Genomic DNA, 11406 nt, shown 5'->3' on the forward strand with positions numbered 1-11406 from the left:
AAAAGCTCAGCTAATGTTCTAGCTAAAGTTGAGCATTCTTACCTTCAGGTTCTTCAGCCCAGACACCACCTGCAACAGGAAGACAGTCACAATAACTGCAACTCTTTAGTCAAGTAAAAAGGAAGTTAGATTAGAAATCAACTTGACTAGATGTGACAAAGTTTGGGATTTCTCCAAACTCAGCCCAGACACCACCTGCAACAGGAAGACAGTCACAATAAAATTGCAGCTCTTTAGTCAAGTCAAAAAGTTATTAGAAATCAAGCTCACCTGGAAACTTGAGACTGGATGTGGCAAAGTTTGGGATTTCTCTCTTCAAACTCAGCCCAGACACCACCTGCAACAGGAACACATTCACAATAAAACTGCAACTCTTTACTCAAGTAAAAAGGAAATCAATTACATTACAGATCAACTTCACCTGGAAACACCACAGACTACATGTGACAACTTTGGGATTTCTCTCTACAGAGCTGGTTCAACTTGGTGGTTCACTGCCTGATCTCAGCCACAATGAACCTGTGATTTAAGACTTCCTTCAGCTTTGGCTCTTCAAGCCAATTCAAGAGTCAACTTTCATTACAGCTAACTTTACCAGACCACATGCTGATGCTACATGCTAACACTAGCCAGCATGTTAGCCACATGCTCAAACTGATCACTGATGACTCACCCTGTGCTCCAGTCATGAGCAGCACGCTCACACTATTTAAACAGGACTTTAAATTAAAAACGTTACACTCAGTCTGAGCTTTAACTCTCCTGTTGCTGCAGAGTGCCACTGTGCTCACAGCCTCCTGTTTCTCCCTCTGAAGCAGCAGCTGATTAAACGGGAAACAGCTGCGAGGATCCATGAGGAACGTCTGGAGGTTCTAGTGCAAACACAGAGAACATGACAACCACGGTTACAACACTCATCTGCTACTTTTGTTCCCAAACACCTTCACCGGCCACAACCAAACCACCGACAAACCCAAAAGCCAGAGTCAAACTCTTGAGCCCTTCTTAGTGTAGATCTGCCTCAAACAGCAGGAACATGCAGCACCTGTGCGCAAGCTAGCTAGCTAGCTCAGACTGACCTCGTGGACCAAAACCAACTCCTTCTTCCTCCTCTCGCCCTCCAAACACTTTATGAAGCACAAGCTAAGCTGCCGACTCTTCCCAGCTGAAGGACAAGAGCCGACTGCTGTCTGGAGCTCCTCCTGCTCACACTTTATCTGATGGCCACACACCGGGCGGCCAATCACGTGCGAGAACAGAGTAGGATCATACCATTATGTCAAAGTAGGAAGGGAGACGCTCTGAAGACAGCTAGTAGTGGTACAGTCCAGGTACAGAGCCACACACAGACCGGAGCTGGATTTAAACTCAAGCAGGTCTGGAAAGAATGAACGCTTGACTTTAGTTCAAGAAATGAGTGAAAATCATAAAAGAAGCAGCATCTGGCCTAGATTCATTTATTTCATTTGTTTGCTGTAGTTCTGTGTTCAGTTGTTCATTCAAAGGTTGGATCCAAATGTTAAACAATAGTAACTGTGTATGTTTTTAGAATGAAATTCTTCTCATTGTTCCAGGAATCATTCCAGCCGTGTCATAAACACTCATTTATTGTATGTTGATGGATAGAAGAATAAATGCACAATGTAAACACACAACAATTATGACAACTGACAGATTTGCTCACATTATTTCACCTCTTACCTTCTCTTTGCTTCTTACATATCACTGCCAGTGACCACATATATTAACACAATGTTCATAGTCTGCACATTATCACACCACTTTTCAGAGACTCCGTGGATGTGTGGAAATAGACATGGGATGGATGTGATGGAAAAGAATCATTCAAGGATGTTGCTACTATATATAAAGATATTATTCTTCCACCGCTCATTGGAAACCAGTTCACTTGACCCACATTGTACCTTGGAGACTGCTTTTACCATAAATATGGTCACACACACGTCTTACATTGGCTACAATGAATAACCACTAAATGTGGAGTGGACACATGGAGCAGCAGAAAGTCCTGCAGCCCGCTCAGATGGCAGCTGCACACAGTCTCCTTGTCGTCACGGGAGTACAGCGCTGCCGGGAGCCCTTTTTGTCTTCATCCTATGTGTACGTGACTGGGTTTCGTGACTTTTACTGGAAGCATTTCCATTTCAACAGACTCCTCGCGCCGCTTGGTGCTCGGGCCCCTAATAAAGCCTTTTTTACAGTGCTTTCTCAACATTTATTTCAGGTTTCAACCACATACCGCAATAGTTTGTCTTACAGCTACAGTACATAGACCGGATTATATCAGTACAGATAGACATCACACAACAGTTCAGGTAGGTACAGTGTTGTTTCCCTGTAAACTATTTAGAAAAAACAGTCGATATAATACAACACACTGTCCAAATTGCACACGTTGTGTTTTTCATTGCACCTATGCGAAGAAACAAAGCACTGGTAACATCATGTGCCCCTTTCAATATCCACGTCCATCAAAGCCTTTGGCCGTTTTCACTGTACTTCTGGACTGTACTGTTCATGCAGGCCCACTATACTGGAGCTGAACTGGGGTCCGCTTCGTGTGCAAATCTTAACCGAGATTGTGAGACAGCAGGATGCTAATGCAAATGTTTAGTATAGAACTAGCACAAGGAAATAAAACAGAATAGTACAAAATAGAACATCTTCAAAACTTTGGCAAGATATGATAACAGACAAACACATTCGGTTCTCAGTGCAAAGCAAAGCAAAGAGCCGCTGCAGCAGTCAGCAAGTCATCATCATCATCATCATCAACATCATCAACATCATCAACATCATCAACATCATCAACATTGTGTGTGTAGCAGCAGCTCATGATCTGTAATCTTTAACACAGAGGTCCAACATCACAGGCAGCAGCATCCTGACATCTGCAGAGCCAAGACTCAACTAAATCAGCCACTTTAGATTTGACTCATTCCAGGTAGTGCGACTCCTTTTTAAAACCAGGATAAAGTCCCAGCGTGGTTTCTGGAACTGCGATAACACCTTAACATCACTGCACAAAACACAATCGGGACATTCTGAAATCTCCATCGTAACCGGGATGCGCGTGCACGTGGGGAGGTGCCCCCGCTGTCGTCACGTGACGCAGAAGGAGCTTCATTCGCGTCGTGAAAACAAGCAGTTTGCGTGTAGGTGGAAAACTGAGGATGAGTGTGACATCATCGTGACATCACAGGTTATAGCCTAACCTAACATAACCTGTCTGTGAACACGGGACCTGAACCGCATTGAGGTCACACGGTGACACCTTAACATCTCATGAGGAAGACTGTGACATGGGATTGAAAGTTCACAATGACTATTTAACTGTTCAATTGTTCTGAATAATAACAATCAATGTCAATTAGCATCAGTTTTTAGACTAAACAACCTGTTTCACTGACGACATTTCACTGAATCAACTCCAACCCACACTGATCGACTGGCTTTTATCAGCATGATCAGCGTGTTTTAGCACGATAGTTTGAAAATCACTGAAAGAAGCGTCAAGTGGACATCACAAGAGATAGTGACAGTAGCGTGCCGTTACTGCGGACAGCTGCAGGTCCAAGCTTCACAAGTCAGCTGCAAAAGAGGCAACGCGTGTGGCAACACTGAGGATTACCAGCGATTGAGTGCGAGGCACGAGCTGTCATTTTCTGGACGGCACCAGTTCTTTCAAATCACTTTGGTGTATCAGGACCCTTAGGGGGTCAACTAACAAGTCCCTGTTTGTGGCAAAGTGGGAAACAACAGTCCTCTCCAAATGTGTGTCATTTTCAATATTCACAACACTAATGTGAGCCATAACGTCCGGACGGTGGACCGTAGAAATTCTGCTCATTTTAAATGTATTTTGAATTGTTTTCTTTATTTCTAACTGAGCTCTTAACCCCCCGGTGCTTCTACGTGACGCTGCCTCCGCCGACATGCTGCACCGTCACAGCAGTGTTTGTCACAGATGGCACTGCTGGGGTCAAGTCAAATACCAAGTAACACCTGATTTTTGGATGTCAGACCCCCAAATCTCAGAAACTCGTCACAGTTCCATACCACCTTCCTGTTTTGTCATTTGGTTTAGTTTACATCACCACATAAAACCACATATGACCACTAATGGATGGTGTTGGATGAAGCTGAGCTCAGGGCTGTCAGTCAGAGGAAAACATTTCCTCCCTATAGAGCTGACTTGAACAAGCTGACTTGAACTCTGGGAAACCTTATCATATGGCGGAGCCCAATGAAAATCATTCCAGAGTCCTCGGGTTGTGTGTCGCGTGACCCCCACAACGTCAGGTCAATAGAAGCACAGTTCCCCCTCTGTCTTTTCCCTGGCTCTGCTTAACTGTGGTTAGCCTCACTGCGAGAGGGTTCAACGTTCAAATCTGCTGACTGACAGGTTTGCGTTTTGAGCCTTCAACCTGCATGTTTTCTCTGGACGCTCCCCCCCCCCCCCCCCCCCCCGCAGCCCACGGACATGCAGGTTAACTGGTGACTCGAAATTGCCCTCGTCTGTCTCTACGTGTCGGCCCTGCGATTGATTGGGGACCCGTCCGGCGTGGATTCTCTCCTAATGTCAGCTGGGATTGGCTCCAGCCCCACCGTGACCCTTAAGGATGACCAGTATAGACAATGGATGGGTGGGCGCTCGACTGGGGCTCAGCTCAGACCTTCCAGGCCTGCAGCTTACTCCTCCAGCCCACCAGCCTCAGTGTGGCCTGTACCAGAACAGACCGCCTTTTTCACGGCAGCGACACAAAGCCCTGCCTGAACCGAACTCCTCAGCACCAGCAGGTAAAGCAAAGTCTGCCGACTGATCTTCAGAGCAGCAGGAGCGCACCGGCAAGTTGGCACAGAGCTGCGAACTATCAAGGAACAAAAGGAGCGACCGGATTCCTCCAACAAGAACCCCTTTTAAAAAGAACCCCTTTTTCCAGCCGGGGTCACCGACAGATGTGCCAGCTAAGAAAGCAGCACGCTTCCCTTCAGAGGGCTGCTAACTAACTCTAACTGGGTACATAGCACAACCTAACGTGGCTGAACCATTTCACCTTGGTAAAGTATTGAGTTTCATTTGTAATGTGTTGTAGTTTACTGTGCAGCCATAAAGTTAACTTGATGTTACTTTGCTCACACAGACACCTTCATCCTACACACTCACATATAAACCCATACGCCTCGTCCTTCTGAGAGACAAACCCAGGCTGGGGCATTGAGCCTCCTCTGACCCCCACCACAAGGTCTGACTGACTATTTTGTAGGGACACACACAGATTGTATGTTCGACAAAAAGCTACCAATATGTTCATTTTGATTGAGTTAATTATTAGTCAGAAAGCCAAATTGATAGCTACATCTATCTAGATATTTTAGAAGACTGAATCAGTTCAATCTTTTTCCTCAGCTAATGAAGTGGCGTCCCTACCGAGGTGGACTTTACAGTAAGTCCCATGAATCAATAGAATCATCAGTTATCTCTGATAATCATTAATCATTTCTCATGCCCCAGAAATGGTGCAAACCCTGTTACCTGTGTCAGGCAGAGCACCGACCCCAACCCACCACCTTTTACGGGGGGGTTTCATCCGAACCACTCGTCCTCAGCAGCCCTCTAATGCTGTTTACAAAAAGCACATTTATGACCAGCACACATTGATTGATCCAAGATGAGCAAACAAGACACCCTCGCTCTGATTTCATTCTACGAGTTCACTCCAACGCCCCAAAATAACAGGCACTAAAAGCAGTTCTGACACGATACTATGCTTTCACTACGCACACACTTCTAAAATACTTTGATCAGCCATGTTTGTTGGAAACAACATTACTCTGAGCTTTGGAAGAGGACAGTGATCGGGCCCTGACGCACCGTCCCCACCGTCCCCACCGTCATTCAGACAAACCCGTAGTGTCAGACTGGTAAATGTACTGATGTGGTTCCCAGCAGTACCTGGAGGCAGATTATCTACTATTTCAACACATTTTTAGAATCTGCTAATATTAGTGTGTGAACTGAAAAAGGTGAATTTTCAACACAACCTTTTGGATACGGCACGGGTGTCGCTTTTTACTTCGAAGCGTCAAAGAGTCGATCTCCGCTGGGTTAACTAGTGCTAACTAGTGCTAACTAGTGTGTGACATTAACATGGAGGCACGCTGATCGTTTTAGGCCAACCAGCAATGATGTTTTTTAAATAGATATTGTGATCTCTGCTTTACCCCCAACTCACATTATCTTGTTACTGTGGTTGGAATGGTGATCTTAAGTTCCCATTGTGTAAATAAAGTTTTTTAAAAAATAGAAAAGTGCACTCAGATCTGTTAACCTCTAACTTTTAACTGTGAGCATTACAAGAAGTTTATTTTCCACAACTTTTGGTCCTCCTCAATGTATTTGTTGATTCAAGCTGTATGAACTTCATATTGTCACTATTTAAATAGAGTTTTACAAAAAACAATATGTGACATATTGCTTTTTTGAGCATAACGTCACTGATTTATAACATATCAGGTGTGGAATTTACAGTTTTTAATCCTTGCCGCCATCTCGACTGTAAGACTGGGAGTTTATTGAAGCCGTTACAGGCCGTGACAAGTGTAAGACGCTTACATCTTGAGTCTACAATGACAAGAATGTCTGGAAGACCAAAGGTTGGAATAAAAAAAGAAACAAAAAACGATGAGTGGCTTTAACACCACATTCACACGCTGGTTGGCGACCTGCTCTGAGCCACTGTTTAAAGAAAAACTGAGAGAAATATCTAGTTACATTTGTTATAGGTTGAAGTTAGGTTATGTTTAGGCGTACCAGTTTTTTGGATAAATATTGTATCATGGATTTTCACTGTGGTATATTGTGGTATGGTTTTTGGTATCTTTACATCCCTACATTAAATCATTAGGAAAAGAAATGACATGTTTTCTGACCAGCCACTTCTTTGGTAAAGATTTATTAGGTCCAACATTAATGGAAATCTCTGATGTCAAAGTCCCACATTTTGGTCACCGCAGCAATGCCATGCAGGTGTATGCATGTCAGAAACAGATCAGCGTGTTAAGATGAACGGCCAATCGTATATTTTGCAGAAAGAGAGAGAGGGGGAGGGTTATTCCATATAATATCTGCCTCACAGATGTGTTGAAAAAAAAACCTTTTTCAGAGTCTTTGAGCTTTTTTTGTATACTTAACATGACCTTTAGGTAAAGACTGTAGGCCCACGAGTGAATACTTGGGTGTTTTTGGTGTCATTTAGAGCTTTAGGTGGCCTAAGTGATCCTTTAGCACCCGTGAACAAAAAAAAGTAGTAAACCAGTAGCACAGGTAGAGAAATCAACAGACACACTTGTTGGTCAGGGGTCCATTGGAAAAAGAGTGTAGAAAACCTGTAGAAACCTATTATGGCACTGTTGGATCTTTATGCATGGTATTACCTTACACACCCCTACCTACCTACCTACCTCTACTTCCAGTACCAGTTACAGCGTTTAAAACCAGCACAGACCTGCAAACAACACTGCCACAGATAGAAAACACTAATGTACATTTGTGGCGCCAAGCCCCCTTTGGGCGACACCAGAGGATTCCTCCAACTGTTCTTCATGCATGTCCCAACAGCGCACACTGTCCAGCTGCTGTCTCTCCGAGTTCCATTCAAGTGCAGAGGTGAAACTCAAAGACTTGAACACCCACAGCTCAAAAAGGTTCAGCCCACTAGAGTTGGTTATCTCCGTTTTGTTGTAGGGTATTGCAGATGTTGGCTTTGACTGTAGCACCTGTAGACTGGCCTGAAAAAGGGGAGCGCTGTAAGGCTGGTACAGACGATGTGTTCCAGACATGTCAAGCAACTGGAATATCCAAATCTCTTGTTGGGTAAAATGTCCTCTGTCCCAAGAGTTAAGAGATCCAGGTAGAAACCTCAGAGGGATAGGTCCTCTCCGAGGCGTCAGAGATGCAATTATCTGACGTCATGCCGTCGTGTCAGCGCAAAACTGCTTCCAAAATCTAGTCACGGGCCCCTTTTATAGGACTCTGTGTCAAAATATTATACAATATAATATATTACAGCAGCTTGCTGGTCATTTCTTAGCTTAATTGAGTCCTGCAGCTGCTACTTGGCAGCCTTTAAAATAGCAGGAGATCTGTGCCTTGGCATGTAGCTGAGGAGAATCATTTCTAAGACGATGTAGATCATTCTATAAGCAGATTGAAAAACAAGAAGAGAGCAGACACTTTTTGGCCAAACGCTAGAGAGATATACAGTTTTTAGATCGAGCTTGAATGGAATATTTCAGTCGTTGCATATCCTTCAATAAAAATGTGTTTGATCAACTGAGAACCAAATTAAGTTAGGCAAGGGGGGGGGGGGGGGGGGGGTAGCCAGTAGGTCTGAATCAGCTGATCATTTTCTTGATAAACTGATCCATCGTTTGGTCAACAATAAAAAAAAAGAGTAAACAGCGATAGATGCCATCCTGTCCTAGAGCCCAGGTTGACCTCGTCAGACAAATAGTCCAAAAATATTGAATTCAATCCAATGAAAAACCAGGAACCTGGAACAACCAGACTTTAGGATAGAACAATTAGTTGATTATGATACTAGTTGATTGCAGGAGCTGGGGGGGGGGGGGGACCCATGGGACAGCCAGCAGGTTAACGTAGCCCTGCCTTTGTGCTGAGCTGCAGGTGACTGATGGGTTAAGTGTGAATGTGTGAACAGGGGGGTATCTGGCTGTACAGAGACACTGTCTGGTGGGGGCCTGCTTCTCCAAAGACACTGTCTGGAAGCAGAGGGTGGAGGTTGTTCTTCTGTCCTGCAGCATGACTTCTCCACCTCCACAGGCAGACACGGTCTCGAGGGGGGGGGGGGGGGGGCTCTAGGACTGGGTCACGGCCAGGGTGTTGACGTACCCGTGCGGACACATGTCGTTCTCGGACACGCAGTGGGAGAACTGGGCCGGGTTGCCGCCGGCCAGCTTCCGGACGCCCCGCACCGCCACGCACTGCTCCACCAGCTCCAGGAACTTGCACGCCAAGAAGAAGATGTTCTTGAACATGAAGACAGACACCGGCGCCTTGTACACGTAGACCTGGAAGCACCGGACCACCAGCAGGGGCGCGTCCACCACCAGGCCCGTGGAGAAGCGGGCCCACAGCCACCGGCAGCGCAGCTCCGACGCGGTCAGCTCGTAGAGCCAGATCACCGGCACGGCCAGGGCCACGAAGTACACCGACACCACGGTGTACTTCAGGTACACGGCCGGGATCTCGTTCCTCAGCAGCATCTCCACCAGCACGAAGCTGTCCAGCAGGTCCAGGCAGGTGCTCATGAAGCAGCTCTGGGAGTGGTGGCGCGTCGCCCCGTTTAAATCCTCGATGATGGAGTTGATGAGGCAGAAGAGCAGCGGCACGGACAGCAGCACGATGATCTTGAAGCCGGTCACCCCGCACGGCACCTTGAGCGCGATCAAGTCCAGGATGGAGGTCTCCAGGATGAGCACCACCTTCGGGGTGCAGGCGATGACGTAGATGAGCCAGGCCAGGTAGGCGTAGGTGAACTCCCCGAGGTTGCAGCCGAAGATGGAGCTCTTCTGGTGGAAGCCGCAGGCCCGCTCCCTCTTGCTCCGCGCGTTCTTCATGAAGAAAATGCCCCAGCCCGAGATGACCACCAGGTCCGTGGCGATCCACGAGCACCAGTACAGGTCGGTGAAGACGATGAGGTAGAAGTCCAGCACGGCGCCCTGGAAGATGAGGAGGAGGAAGCACAGCGTCTTGTACAGCAGGCTCCTCTTGGATTTGTGCGCCAGCAGGGGAGCGCTCTGGATGAACTCCCCCGATGTCATGATGCAGGCGGCGGCCGCGGCCGAGGAGACGAGGGGCTGAGTGCTGCCGCTGTCCTCCGGGATGATGCTGCCGCTGGTGGTCTGGGTGTCCCACCTCCTGCTCACAGGCCCGGATTCCGTGGAAGAGGAGACGTGAGAGTCCGGCTGATAGCTCACTTCAGATCGGAGATAGTCGGCCCTCGGATTGTCGTTCCCAGTTTCTGAGATCATTGTATTTGTGCGGTCGCCTTCCTTTCTCCCCCTCTTCTTCCTTCCTGATGTCTTAAAAGGTGGAAAGAGAGGAGCCCAAAGAGAGGCATGGACTCTGGTGGAATGGACTACAGCTGCTCCAATCTGCTTCTGTATCCATCACTTCAGTTATTCATTCATTTGTTATCTAATCTGGCAGCTCCAGTCATCCTGTGTCCCCCTAAAAGCACTGAAGTCATGATTTTCACATGTTTTCTCACTGATGCTTCTCGACTTATAAACACTAGTAGAAGAAGGAGCATTCAAAACATTACTTAGAGATGGCAGAGAAGATATCATCAGCCCAAGTTATTTAAAGTCATGTCGATTATCGTGTTTAATCAGTGCTCCCATAACCTTTTCTCTTTCGGGGTCTGTTCCAGTACTGTAACATTAGAATCTCCAGTGTGTGATGAATCTGCACTGTTCTCTTAATCAGCGTTACATTGCGACCTTGAGCGTGAGATAAATGTCTGACACACATTCTTCTGGCTCTCTAACATCCTTATTTCCACTGATCTCTAAAGGTCCTCATTGTCCAGAAAAAAACAATAAGTCATGCTCCACATGTTAAAGGTTGTGCTGGGCCCATCCCAGCTTTGTGATGATGTATTTTTTTTTTTTTAAAAGTAGTTGATCTACGTTAAGAAGTAGCAGGAGGAATGAAGAAGCTAGTAAATGAAGGACATGTGTGCTGAAGTGACGGGCTTTGATCACTAATGAGTACAGTCACAAAGACCCATCAACAGAAAATCCTCTCAGCTCACCAGCAGACCCGGCCAGGGGTTCGAAGACACTTCATTTCAAATCCCTTCACACAAGCTGACATTACATGCCCTGCTGAGCAAATACGTGCAGCATTAAGCTTGGGTTGTCGTGAGGGTAGAGAGGGAAATTGTCGCGTTGCAAAGAGATAATTCACCTCAAAGCCCACCAGGGCCCACAGACCCACACACACACACACACAGGGGAGCTATGAAAGGTTGGTTCAAGCTGCCCTCACTGTGTGGATTAGCCTTTTCTTATAGGAACTTCATTAAGGACAACCACTGAGCAAGAAATGTAAACTTTAAACTCTCATATTTTGGTCAAACACGTGCTACTGTGTGACTGTCCAATGTTGGCGCTGCTATGTGAGGAATCATTATGTTGACTATTAAACCAGTAAGTGAACGTCCCCAAATATATGCAGCCTGTCAAATGAATAACTCTCATCATTCAAATGGTAAACGGTGCAGATTTGTATTCTTCAGGAGGATAATATCAAGCAAGTAGCCCTTCATGTAGTTCACACAGCTCTTTAACCTTCAG

The 11406-nt window shown here is 46.2% G+C and overlaps 1 protein-coding gene across 1 annotated transcript; it reads right to left on the minus strand.

Annotated features, from left to right (window-relative positions):
• Positions 1-8901: 8901 nt before the first annotated feature.
• Positions 8902-10077, minus strand: tmem121b (transmembrane protein 121B). Its single transcript, XM_070854238.1, has one exon. It carries the CDS (start codon positions 10075-10077, stop codon positions 8902-8904), a length of 1176 nt encoding a protein of 391 aa, XP_070710339.1.
• Positions 10078-11406: the final 1329 nt, after the last annotated feature.

Source organism: Pempheris klunzingeri, chromosome 22 (assembly GCF_042242105.1).
Source record: "Pempheris klunzingeri isolate RE-2024b chromosome 22, fPemKlu1.hap1, whole genome shotgun sequence".
Taxonomy (NCBI): Eukaryota; Metazoa; Chordata; class Actinopteri; order Acropomatiformes; family Pempheridae; genus Pempheris; species Pempheris klunzingeri.